Source organism: Neopelma chrysocephalum, unplaced genomic scaffold (assembly GCF_003984885.1).
Source record: "Neopelma chrysocephalum unplaced genomic scaffold, ASM398488v2 Primary Assembly neopelma1_81, whole genome shotgun sequence".
NCBI classification, from domain to species: Eukaryota; Metazoa; Chordata; class Aves; order Passeriformes; family Pipridae; genus Neopelma; species Neopelma chrysocephalum.
Window position 1 is genome coordinate 1494228 of NW_020897743.1, and position 12140 is coordinate 1506367.

General features: G+C 43.5%; 1 protein-coding gene across 2 annotated transcripts in view; it reads left to right on the forward strand.

Moving 5' to 3' along the window:
* MSN (moesin) overlaps positions 1-12140 on the forward strand; it is a 43829-nt gene that overhangs the window by 27494 nt on the left and 4195 nt on the right. For both annotated transcript variants that reach the window (XM_027690490.1, XM_027690491.1), the window contains exons 3-12: positions 5738-5833; positions 6368-6642; positions 7107-7190; positions 7544-7690; positions 8164-8260; positions 9340-9503; positions 9919-10049; positions 10704-10864; positions 11376-11468; positions 11876-12109. In XM_027690490.1, coding sequence (XP_027546291.1) covers positions 5738-5833; positions 6368-6642; positions 7107-7190; positions 7544-7690; positions 8164-8260; positions 9340-9503; positions 9919-10049; positions 10704-10864; positions 11376-11468; positions 11876-12109 — 1482 coding nt within the window. The remainder of the gene's footprint in view (positions 1-5737; positions 5834-6367; positions 6643-7106; positions 7191-7543; positions 7691-8163; positions 8261-9339; positions 9504-9918; positions 10050-10703; positions 10865-11375; positions 11469-11875; positions 12110-12140) is intronic.

Here is a 12140-nt window from a genome sequence, read left to right on the forward strand (position 1 = left end):
GAAATGTTCTTGTCTTCCTCTTTCCCACTTGGCTCAATTCCAAAGTGAATTTTTGTAGTGATAGAACAATTCAGATGCTTCCCTGCTTCGTAGGAAGTAGTTTCTGCCCAAGAGTGGCTGGCTGTAGCAATACTACTGAGCTGATAAACATACTGTGCAGTAACATCATTATTTATACTAGAGCTCTTCTATTTCCTAGGCTTGTAACTGTACAGCTTTATCTCAAATACCTTAGGCTTGTGTGCATGGACAAAACCTGGATTAATTGAGACAGGAGGTTTGTACTGTCTGTCTTTTACAGCTTTGCTTATGTACCTCTTAACACCAGCTGCTGAACTCCAGTGCTTACCGACTCACTAGCAAGAACAGTAACTTTGCTCCCATTCCTCAGCTGCCAGTGATGGACTAAAAGAAGAGCTCAAGGATGGGGTATGCCTCATTACTTCCCAGGTACCTTGAAATACTGCTTTCCTGGGGATGTAGAGCACAGGCACTGCAACAGTGATAGCTACTTGTTTTCCTCCTTTGACCCTCTTCTGTATCGGACTGAAGTGCAGCTAGTTTGGAGACTGGCCTGCAAACTAAAGCAGTGCTTTGCGTTGTGTGTGTCCTACACATGAGAGATTAACCTCTTCTCTGGTGGAACTTCTTAGTTACTTGTTGTTGTGGATGGCTTTGAAGTTGTGTTCCTCCAATCTTTTTCCTCTTAAACATCCTTTTTTTTGAGTAAATTGGTTCTAGCTTCAATCAGTGAGATTTTGGCGTGTTGTGGGGCAAGGGGGGGCTTACCTGTACCTTGGACAAGGAGAGATGTGACTAATTTGCTTGCCTTCATGGAAATGCCTTGGCTTAGTGGGTGCTGCAGCTGACAGACTACTCAGCAGACACAGTAGTGCACACTAGTCACAGAATCCTCAATTGCTTTGACTTCTGCGGTATGAAAACACACTGCCTGCTTCTGTGTCCCCCATGTGCTGTATGAGGCAGCTTCTCAAATGCTTTGTTTGGGGTCACTTTTGACCTTGGAGCCTGTTGGTGCCTTGTTCTTTCATTCCCTTCAGAGCCCTTTGTTCCTTCCAGGCTCTGGTAGAGGACTTTTGTCTGTCTGCTGTGCTAGGTCTGTTGGGTGGTGAATGTAGTCAGTGGGTGGGAATCTCTACCTATTTGATAGGCCCTACATCAGGATCTTCTTAATAATGAGTTGTGGTTACTCAGCTGTTCAGTCAGTACTTCCTTCCCCAACCTTAGATGAACTCTGTTTTTCCAGCTTCAGAACAGATGTGCTTCTCAGTGATGTGCTTAGAGCTCTCTGAGTCTATAGCTGACCATGTAAACTTCAGTCCTTCCAGTGGTAGCTGTTGGACATAGCAAAGTGTATGAGATGTTGGCTTCAACATGCTATTCCAGAACAAGCCTCTAGAGTAACCAGAGGCATCCAATCTCCTTTATGGTGATCTTTGTCCAATTAAGAGCCATGAAGCCAAGTCACTGGTTAAGGAAAATGTGCTGTGAGAAAAACTTTAACATCTGTCACTTCAAACCTTAAAAGCATGTGGTTAACCTTCCTAAGAGGCTTTTCATCATTTTTCAAGTTTCTAGGGTCAAAACTAAGCTTGTAATAGAAAAGCATGCTCAGGTATGGGTTAAAATTGTGACAATAAGCATCCCTCTGCACATGTCAAACCTGGTCACTGATGCTGTATTTTATGCTCTGCATCGAGTCTTATACGTAGTGGAGTGTGTGGGGGTCGTGGTGTGGTGGGGGTTTTTTTTGGTGTTTTTTTGTTTGTTTGTTTGTTTGTTTTTGTTTTTTCTTTTTGATTTGTAAGGATCTTTCAGATTTCACAAAGAGCCAGATCCCTTAAGATTGAGTTCACGTGCCCTGGCCTGGCTTGCCTTGCACTGCTTTTCTGACTGCATGACCATTGAGGTAGTTGTGCAGCTAGAAACCATGGTAATGCTTAGCAGTTTCCTTGCTTAACTCATTTGCTGCAGTGAGTTTAGTGGTTTTGTAGACTACTAATTTGTCAGACTCTACTTTTCATGGCTGCTAAAGCTTACAGCACAGGCTGACTAAATCCCCCTTGACTTTTGGTTAACTCCAGCTGAGTTGAGCTGTGTTTGGAATAAAGGTGGTTGGTGTGTCCTGGCCTGCAAACTAAGCTTTGTAGGGAGGGAGACTGTAGAGAAGCCTTTAACCTTGGAAAGGTCCTACCTGGTTGTGTTTAAACACATAGGAAATGGCTCTGGAACCCTTGCTCCAGTAGATGAAAGTGCTGAACAAAAAACTCACTCACTGAGGGAGTTTCATGGTAGAAAGCGCCAAGTCTTGGGACAGTGGCCAGTTCCTTCAGCAAACTCCAGAACTCTTGTTCCTGTAACGAAGGCTTGTGGTGAGTGGTATGAAAATGTGTCTCAAATTTCACAGGAACATGTGGAAACACTGACTTTCAGAAAAGCAGTAGTCCAACCAAAAACGGACTGCTTGTTGCTAAGGAGATCAATGGCAAACTGTAGTAAGTTCCAAAACTCAAAGATCCTGTTGTTTAGCACTCTGGCATTTTAGCACTTTGAAAGAGAAAGTTAGAAGTACACCCATCAACTGAATGGAAAGGGGACAGTTAAATATTTGTGTCTGTAGATGAAGCTAAGTTCAGGTACCTGGAAGACCATGTTCTAAGTTGGTTTTGACTATGGCATATGAAACTGCAGGTGTGGCACCAGTTCAGGGCTCCTCCAGCAATAAGGTTTGCTTGCAGTTTTCTCTGAGAAGTGCTTGGCATGTCTGTCATAAAAAGGGAGAGAGACCTACCTCGTCTTGAACTAGGACAGCATTCAAGATACCTGTGCTGTGGTATAGCCTGAGGTGATTTGACCTCTGGTGCAGGAACTTGGTCCGAGTGGAATGTCTTCTCCTGCTTCCGTGCTTTGGTCTTACCCATATGTGGATAGTACTTTCATGCAGGATCCACAGTTGTTTGCCAGTGTGGTGGTGTCTTTCCTGGGCTGAGAATCATCATCATGCTAAAATCTACATTTAAGAGGCTGTGTATGGCTCCATCTTCTGCTATGGAGCAGCACCCAATGGCAAGAACATAGTTTGGGGGTGGTTGGGTGAGTGCTGAGGGGAAGGACAGGAGTTGTCATGCAGACCTGGAAAACATGGAGTAACGACAAGCGAGAGAAAAGGTTACCTGAAATAACTTGTGTTTCTTCTGTGAACATAAGTAAAAAAACCATACTAGTGTGTGCTTAGACTGTCTGAAGAAGGTGAAGTGAGTCACCAGAAATGCACCTTTTTCCCTATGGCAGTATTGCTTAGTAAGTAGAATTTTAAGCTAAAGGTACTCCTTGATGAAGACTTTTATTGTAGCTGGTCAAGGTACTGTGGGACAGCTGGATTTTGAGACTACATGCAATCTGTTGCTAATTGTAGGCCAAGGCTTATCCTGCAGGCTAAATAAGACCCAGGGACTGACTTAATGCTCCCCCTGGTATGAAGGAAAGATGTTGCTCTCCAGATGAGAGTGTTGACTTTAGGTATTTAAGTATTGTGGTCTGTGTTAAACAGTACTCTCTATTCTCCCATCTTGTGTGCCAGCTCTTCTTCAGCCTCAGCCACTGCCAGTAACTGAATGCTCTACACCCCCAGACACAATTATGCTGCTAACTGCCAGCCAGACTCCTTGCAGCTGTAGAAAGCTGTTTCTTCATGTTTTTGCTCTTGCTAAATGGAACTAAATAACCTGCTAAAGCTGAGGAGGGAGGAGGACTATCCTCCCTGCCTTGGTTCAGTGGCAGCTTGGGAGTGTGATGTTGTGTGCTGTGCTGTCTCCCCTCTTCTCTGCCCAGCTCATTGTTGTCTCTTCTATTGCTGTTCAGGCTTCTGCTGTGGAATAAAAGTCCTTTTGTGTGGGGCCGCAGTGTGGTGCCTTTCAGCTCCTTGCTGGCAATCCAGCCTGTTGAATTCCCAGGCATAAGCTGCTGGCAAGTGGAAGGGAGAAAAGCAGACATATGCAGTGGAGCGAGGAACTTCCATCTCGTTCATATTAATGCTGCCAAGAACAGAGCTATCCTTGGGCTCTAGGACAGCCTTTCTTCCCCTCCTTGTACCACCTGCTTTCAATGTACACAGCAAATTCTGATTCTTCTCCAAAAGCCTCCTTAGCTGTGTGCATCCTGCTGTGTGATATGCGCAAGTGAAGGTTTATGTGCCCCATATTCCCTTGGGTCTGCAGGGGCTCTAGCCCAGCTCTCAAGTTCATGTTCAAGCAAGGACAGGCTGAAAAATTTCAGGGACCCCAGTGGGATGACGTACATAGGCTACAAGACCTCGTGTATGTTTTGTCTCTGTGTGTGCTACTAATGACATGCCTCTGCTGAAAACTGCACATGGTTTTCAGGCCTGAAGGGAACAAAGGCCCTAATGCTGCTTTTGGAAGCCCAGAAGAAATGTCTGATCCAAGCTCTAAACAATCTAACTAGTGATGTGTTTGTGGGGAACCTACATCCTTGATGTAGCCAAAGCTAGAGATCACGTCAGAAGGGAACAGAGTGCATCCCTAGGATTCAAGAAGGAAGTAATTTAAAAGGAAGTAGGCGTTTAGGGAGAATCACAAAACATGGGTTAGGGCAATACAAAATTATATCAACTGACCTGGCAGCTGGTTTTCGTGGGGCAAGGCTCATTCCCTGCCTGTAGTTGTTAGCCCTTTTGAAAGGGGGAAGCTCTGAGCAAGCCTGAGTTGGATGGTGTGTAAAAACAGCTGACAGTGTCATACTTTAGGAACCATGCTGACCTAAAGACAGTTGTCTTCTCCCTTCCCCTTCCTTATCCAGTAATGGTGGTGACGAGTAAGTGTCTTGTTTGCTGTTTTGTGAACGACCTCTGGGTCTTCTGGAGGGATGTGGGGGAACTTCATTGTTTAGACTTGCTGCACCCTGTGGCACATCCCAGGCTTGCCAGGGCACAGAGGGCGGCCTTATGCCAGCAAACAGGCTTTGCAGAGAAACTTCCCTCTCCTTTTTACTGGCAGTGGCACTGTATTGCAGTTGTCTTGCCCCACCACGAGGCCCTTGTCCCTTGTTACAGTACGTCTGTAAAGCCTTAACTCTTATTTACGTAGCACAGCTGGTGTGCTAAGGAAGTAACTACAGAGAGAACTTACACAGCAGTGTAGTTGGTGTCTGTTGTGGCTCTTAGTCCCGGCACAAGGGGTAGTGTATCAATTTACCCACTACAGTTCCTCTTAGTGGTGCCTCTCAGTAAAGAGCTGCATGAGGGGCCTGTCCACAACTATCAGTAGAGTAGAATACAAGTCTTAAAGTAGCACAGCCTAGCAGGGTGATTCATGACTTGCCCAGGAATAGTACGTTTGCGTGATAAGTGAGGGGTGTACCTGAAAATGGAGCTGTGCTCCTGATTCCTGACAATTATTCAACCTGTCAGAGCTATTGCATTGTTTTTTGGCTGTATACGTTGGCTTGCAAATAGCTGAAGAAAATAATGTCTGAGCTCTTGTTTATAAATAGCAACAAGCCTTAAAGAGCTGAGGGAGAGGGCAGAATATGGTACACTTGAGACCCCTCAGATGCCCAGTCACCTCTATGTACACTGCAGCAGGGGAGGAAGAAGGCCAGGGCACTGGCTGTCTTTGTCTGAACTTACCTCTAACACGTCCTCAGCCATTGGTGAGATCAGTCTGACTGGGGCTCTTGCTAATTGTCTTTTTTTCAGGTTGTCAAGACAATTGGCCTGCGAGAGGTCTGGTTTTTTGGACTTCAGTATCAAGACACCAAGGGCTTCTCAACATGGCTGAAATTGAACAAAAAGGTATGTTTGCTCCAAACTTTCACTTTTCCTTATTTACGTCTCTGGGAGTGCAGAGGCAAATTCAGTCTCTGTGCTTCTGTCAGGGTTCTGTTCTTGCCTATCTGTGCACCGGAAGTACTGTGAGATTAGTGAGTTGGTGTTGTGGTGTGCACATACCCCCTCCCCGAGGTGTACAGAGTCACGGTGCCTGACCTGGTCTTCCTGCATATATAGTTCTGTTTGTTATCTGGCCAGATCTGTTATCCTTTCTGGTAACATGCAGATGTGATGCTCATTGTGAGCATCTTAGTTGGGAGAGAAACCTGGAAAGTAACTTACCTAGCACTGATCACAACTACTGGCCTGTCGTAATTCCTGTGGGGAGAAGTGATAAGGTTTTTAGCAGTAAGTAATTGAAAATCCTTACTTTTCTGCCCACTCACTACTTCATTGGAAAGGAGAAATTTTTTCCTAGTGCATGCTTGTGTTCTTGTTTGTAAACCTGCTCCCCTTCACTTGGTATACAGGCTATAAAATCTGCTAACTCTGTTCCAGGTAACAGCGCAGGATGTACGCAAAGAAAGCCCCTTGCTTTTCAAATTCCGTGCGAAGTTCTACCCAGAAGACGTGGCAGAGGAGCTGATTCAGGACATCACACAGCGCCTTTTCTTCCTCCAAGTGAAGGAGGCAATTCTGAATGATGACATTTATTGTCCTCCAGAAACAGCCGTTCTTCTGGCTTCTTATGCCGTCCAGTCCAAATATGGAGACTTCAACAAAGAGGTGCACAAGTCTGGCTACCTTGCTAGTGACAAACTGCTCCCACAGAGGTAATGAACCTGAATAATCTTAGACCTTTTCTGCCTTAAAGGGTTTGGGTTTTTTATTTGTTTGTTTGGGTTTTTTTTAAGTGTAGGAGGTGTTTTGATTGACTTGATAAAATATAGCCTGGTGCCTTTTTGAGGATTTAGATTAGTATATATTTAATTAGGAGCTTTAATCTTAAACATCCTATTGCTACTCTGAAAATCTAACCAGAAGTAGTGAGAGAAGCTCCAAAACAAAAAAATATGCTAAAAGGAGAAGCACAACTGAATAAAACTTATCATTTGTCAGAAGTCTTAATATTGACCATTGTGTCTCTATCTAGCCCTATAATAAAACTGTATTTGCTGGAATATCTTGGGGGGGAACTGGGATGGAGTATTTAATGAAGCATTATTATAGAGTGATGTGACTGTGTGCATATATAAATGCAGTGCTTGGTCTTCAAAGTCCTATATACTCTTTCTAGGGTTTTGGAGCAGCACAAACTTAACAAGGACCAGTGGGAGGAGAGGATCCAGGTGTGGCATGAGGAACATCGAGGAATGATTAGGTAACTGATGCAGTATGAAACTGCTGTATTGAAAGTAGTGTGAAATATGTTAGTGTGTAATGTATGAATGCATACAAAAATCTGTGGCTTGCTTCAGGCTGAGTTAGCATTCTTCAGGTTATTTTGCTCAGAATAACTAGGTTCATGTGCTTCTGCCCTTGGCTGGTCCACATCAGTTGGCTGTTCTTAGTAAAGAAGACTGAGCTTGCAGAGTTTGTAATTATTTACTGGGGTGATGCTTAGAACCTTTGCCAGCTTGTTGCTTCTCTGTCCATATAGGAAGATAGCACCTTCTTGCTCTAATGACTTATAGACTCAGAAAAGAATATCTGCTTTCTTTTTACATGCTGCAGAGAAGATGCTGTCTTGGAGTACTTGAAAATTGCACAGGATCTGGAAATGTATGGTGTGAACTACTTCAGCATTAAGAACAAGAAGGGCTCTGAACTCTGGCTAGGTGTAGATGCTCTTGGACTAAACATTTATGAGCAGAATGATAGGTAATAAACTCCCTCTCTTCATCATTGCATTCAACTTCTTTCTAATATAAAGGTATTCAAAATTAATTTCTTCTGGAGTTCAAGTCTTTAAGTAAACTCCACAATTTCTGTATCATTCTTGGCTATGCTTTTGACATTGACAGAATAATCCATAAAATATGCTTCTTTGGACCAACAAATACAAGAAATTGGCAAATCTTATCAAGCTAGTTTTACTTGTATTCCTAGTCTTCCTGCCATAGATGCATTCTCCAGTTCTGTTTTCCATTTAAAAAAACAAAAAGCAGGATTGAAAAACTGCTTCTTATATTTGTAGTTTGTCTGCGTGACTAATTTTGTTTGCTGATTTCAGTTAACGTAAGAGCACTGAAATATGAGGGCAGATTTGGTAGAATTTTGAGGTTTATATTTTAAGTCGAGAATTTTGAATGACTTCAGGCTCACTTATTTCTTTTTACTTCCCATTTCTGCAGGCTAACACCAAAAATTGGATTCCCTTGGAGTGAGATCCGAAATATCTCATTCAATGACAAGAAATTTGTTATCAAGCCTATTGACAAGAAAGCACCAGTAAGAAGCAACATTCAAATTAAACTTTCAGCATCTTGGCTGAATGATCTCTATTTTGGTTTTCATCAATAGTGTCAATGCTGATGTAAGCAGGGAAATCTGTTCAGGGCAGTATGTACAGAATGGGTATAGTGGCAGTAGTGTGATAGTTGTGACTTGTTTCTGGCTAGGAGGGTGGACATTTATTCAGTATAAGCTTAAACTGTTAAAAGTCAGTGGTAGGGAGAACCTCTTTGCTTAGGGTTTCTGATTCTTCTAGGGCTGTTCAGATTCTCTGATAATACAGTTAGGGATCTGAGGCATCTCTGTTAATGGTGAATGGTTTTGTTGCGGTCTGTTGGCTTTGGTAGTATGTGGGATGGTCTTTTGCAGGTTTGCACTTACTTGAAGCAGAAGCTTTAGGTCATTTTGTAGGGTATGGTGAGTTTCTTTTCCTTGCAAATTTATACTGAATGTAAATGCTTTCATCTTGAAGGCCTAAGAATTTCCTCTGCTAGCCAGTACCTTCTGCTCTCCGCAGTATTCTTGTTGCGTTGCTGATTGGAAGCATTTCCCTGATGCCATTGCTCCTTTTTAATGGAGTGAAGTTATTCATCCGTTGGTCATAATGTTTAATACCTTTTCTGGCATAAGACGATGTTATACTTGATGTGGCTGACCAGGCTTTGAATAACTAAGTTGGAAGAGAGGTGGGAGAAGCCACAGTCTCAGTGTGCCTGGTGAACCAGCCCTGCTGGTGTTTGTAGTGGAACGGTGACGCTGTCGCTGTGTGCTTGGCACTAGGGGTGTGTCACAGTGAAACCCAGCACACTGGAATGACACGTTGGGTGCTTCTGCCCTGTGTAGGTTTGTCAGTTTGAAATACCTTCCTGAAAGAAAAGTGTCTAACTGGAACCACCAATTCTACAATTAGACAATAAGACAATTCTGCAATTAGACAATTATTCTTAGCAATTAGACATTGTTAAGAAAAGCTGGCTAGCAATTCTAGAAAGCTTGGGGTTTTGGAGCATATTGCATCCACAGGGGATTCTTAGGCTGAAAGAACAGGTCTAATGCTGCCTTTTTCTTGTCCCAAGGACTTTGTATTCTATGCCCCTCGGTTACGGATTAACAAACGAATCTTGGCCCTTTGCATGGGGAACCATGAGCTCTACATGCGCAGACGTAAACCAGACACCATTGAGGTGCAGCAGATGAAAGCACAGGCTCGGGAGGAGAAACATCAGAAACAGATGGAGAGGTTGGTAGAGTTCTGAGTAACCTGGACTTGATCAATCACTGCACAAGTAGCATCATGTGCTAGGTAAATGGCTGGCAATGCCTTAATCTGCTTGAACCAAAAATAGAACAGATTGATTTCTGCTTCAGTAGATCTAATGAGTTGAAGGTAATGGCACTCATCACAAATGTGACTCATTACTTTCTTGGAGTTAAAGATTTGTCTGTCCATTTGATGGGACTAATACATATTTTGATATATGGAGATTTCCTTTATAACGTTGCTGTTAAGATGAATGCCAGCAGAGCTTTATATTTTTGCACAAACTCATCATCTGAGTACTGTAATGCACATCTCTTGTGTGCTCATGGCTTTACTAGGAAGTGCTCCAGTCTGGGTGATAGTTTGAAATTACATTTTGACCTCCTCCCAATAGAGCCCTGCTGGAGAATGAGAAGAAGAAGAGGGAGTTGGCAGAAAAGGAGAAGGAGAAGATTGAACGTGAGAAAGAGGAGCTAATGGAGAGACTCAAGCAAATTGAGGAGCAAACCAAGAAAGCTCAGCAAGGTAACATGAAATCTTCCAGTATTTCCTTAGATGCATAGTCTGAGTAAGAAGGGTTCAAATAGTAGAGCTATGAGCATCTCTGAGCTATGTGTCTCTCCAGTATTGTGTGCTAATTGGTGTTAGGGCCCTGGTTTAGCCTCCTGAAGCTGAAGGTAAGTCCTCTGTATGCAGTTGCTGAGAAAGGATTTGCATTAAAGAAATAGATGGCAGCCAAGATGCCTCTCTCTGGAAGAGGGAGTACCTTGCTGTTGTTCCTGTACAGGCTGGAAGCTTTATCCCAGGATATCTGTAGAGGAAGGAGTCAAAAAGTGTAGCAGGGATCACGCCAGACAATACTGTGATGATTACTGTCTAATTGCTTGGCCAGAGTTACTGTGGTGTTGCCCAAGTGAAATGCTTTTCCACCCTTAAGAATGTAATTTTGGGATGAGTGCTTCCACACAAATCAATTGGAGTTGGAACAGGCCTGGCTCTTAGTCTTCCAGCTCCAGTTACAGTGTGAAAGAGAGGAAAGGGGACAGTTGCTCACATCTCTCCTTTACCTGTTCCTCTGAAGGAAAACCCTTGTCCAACAGGTAGGCATGAGGGCGTTTTCCTCTTCTCCTGCCATTCTTTACTTGATCTGTCTTGCAATGTGCTCCCCTATTCTTTCAGAACTGGAAGAACAGACCCGCAGAGCTATGGAGCTGGAACAGGAGAGAAAACGAGCTCTGGAGGAAGCAGAGAAACTGGCTAAAGAACGCAGAGAAGCAGAAGAGGCAAAGGATGCCCTATTGAAAGCATCCCATGATCAGCAAAAGACCCAGGAACAGCTGGTAAGTCAGCGAGCTAAAAATCCAGTAGGGAAAATAGTGAAAGGGAGGCGTCCAAGCTCTTGACACAAACCAGGCTATGAATATAGTGAGGAAGCACTGTATTCATAAGTTCTTTAATTTTTAGCCTCAAGCAGATGATCATATGTGTAAATACAAGTGTATTTGTACAGTAGATTTGTAGTGCCTTTTGCCCTTTTTTTATGTGATTGTATGAGTGTAGAGCTTTCCCTGGTTTGGATTCAAAGAATTGACTTCTGTAACTCTGCTTGGATGAGAAGGAAAAAAAACCAACCCAACAACCAAGAAACCCCAACCCACAATGAAATACAAAACTTTTTTGGCTTCCTTTCCTCTTGCATCATGGAGATATTGGTGGAATTGAAGTTAGCAGGAAGACTTTCTTCTTATTGGAAAGATGTTAGATATAGTGGTTTGATTCAGGACTTGGACGAAATGCTTCATTGAGCAAGTACTTTGGGTTTTGTTCTCACTAAAAGCCTTTCTTCTGCAGGCTGCTGAGATGGCAGAACTCACAGCTAGGATCACACAGCTGGAGCTGGCCAGGCAGAAGAAAGAGAGTGAGGCCCAGGAGTGGCAGCAGAAGGTAAAGCAGAATCTGAACAAATGGGAGTACTTTTTGTGGAATTGCTCTTCATTCTGGGTCATGATCTAAACTACTACACTAGATTCCACACTACACTGAACTTTTGCAAACTTGAGGCTGTTGTAAATCCCAGCTTTGGTTTTCTTGGTGGAATGGGTGACTAATCTATATAGCAATATTATGACTAATTAGGCCTGTAGCTCATTTTCTATTTATTGTAACCATTCTTTGAATCTCTGAAGTGTTACCCAGCAAAACTTTTGCAAATGATGGTGGCTGAGTAGCTTTGGAACATACGCCTTCTGAGGTGCAAGGTTTCCTGTAGCAACACTGAGTGATGCTTCTGTGAAAAATCTCAGGCACTCAGGAGTGTACTGACTGACTCACTGTGGCATGCCCTACTGCAGGCACAGATGGTGCAGGAGGACCTAGAGAAGACCAAAGAGGAGTTGAAGACTGCCATGAGCACCCCTCATGTCACTGAACCCATGCACTCTGAGAATGAGCACGATGATGAGCAGGATGAGAACGCAGCAGAGGCCAGTGCTGAGTTGCGGTCAGAGGCCACCATCAAGGACCGCAGTGAGGAGGAGCGAACCACTGAGGCAGAGAAGAATGAGCGGGTCCAGAAACACTTGAAGGTAAAAAGTTGGCAGCAGAGAGTATGTGTGT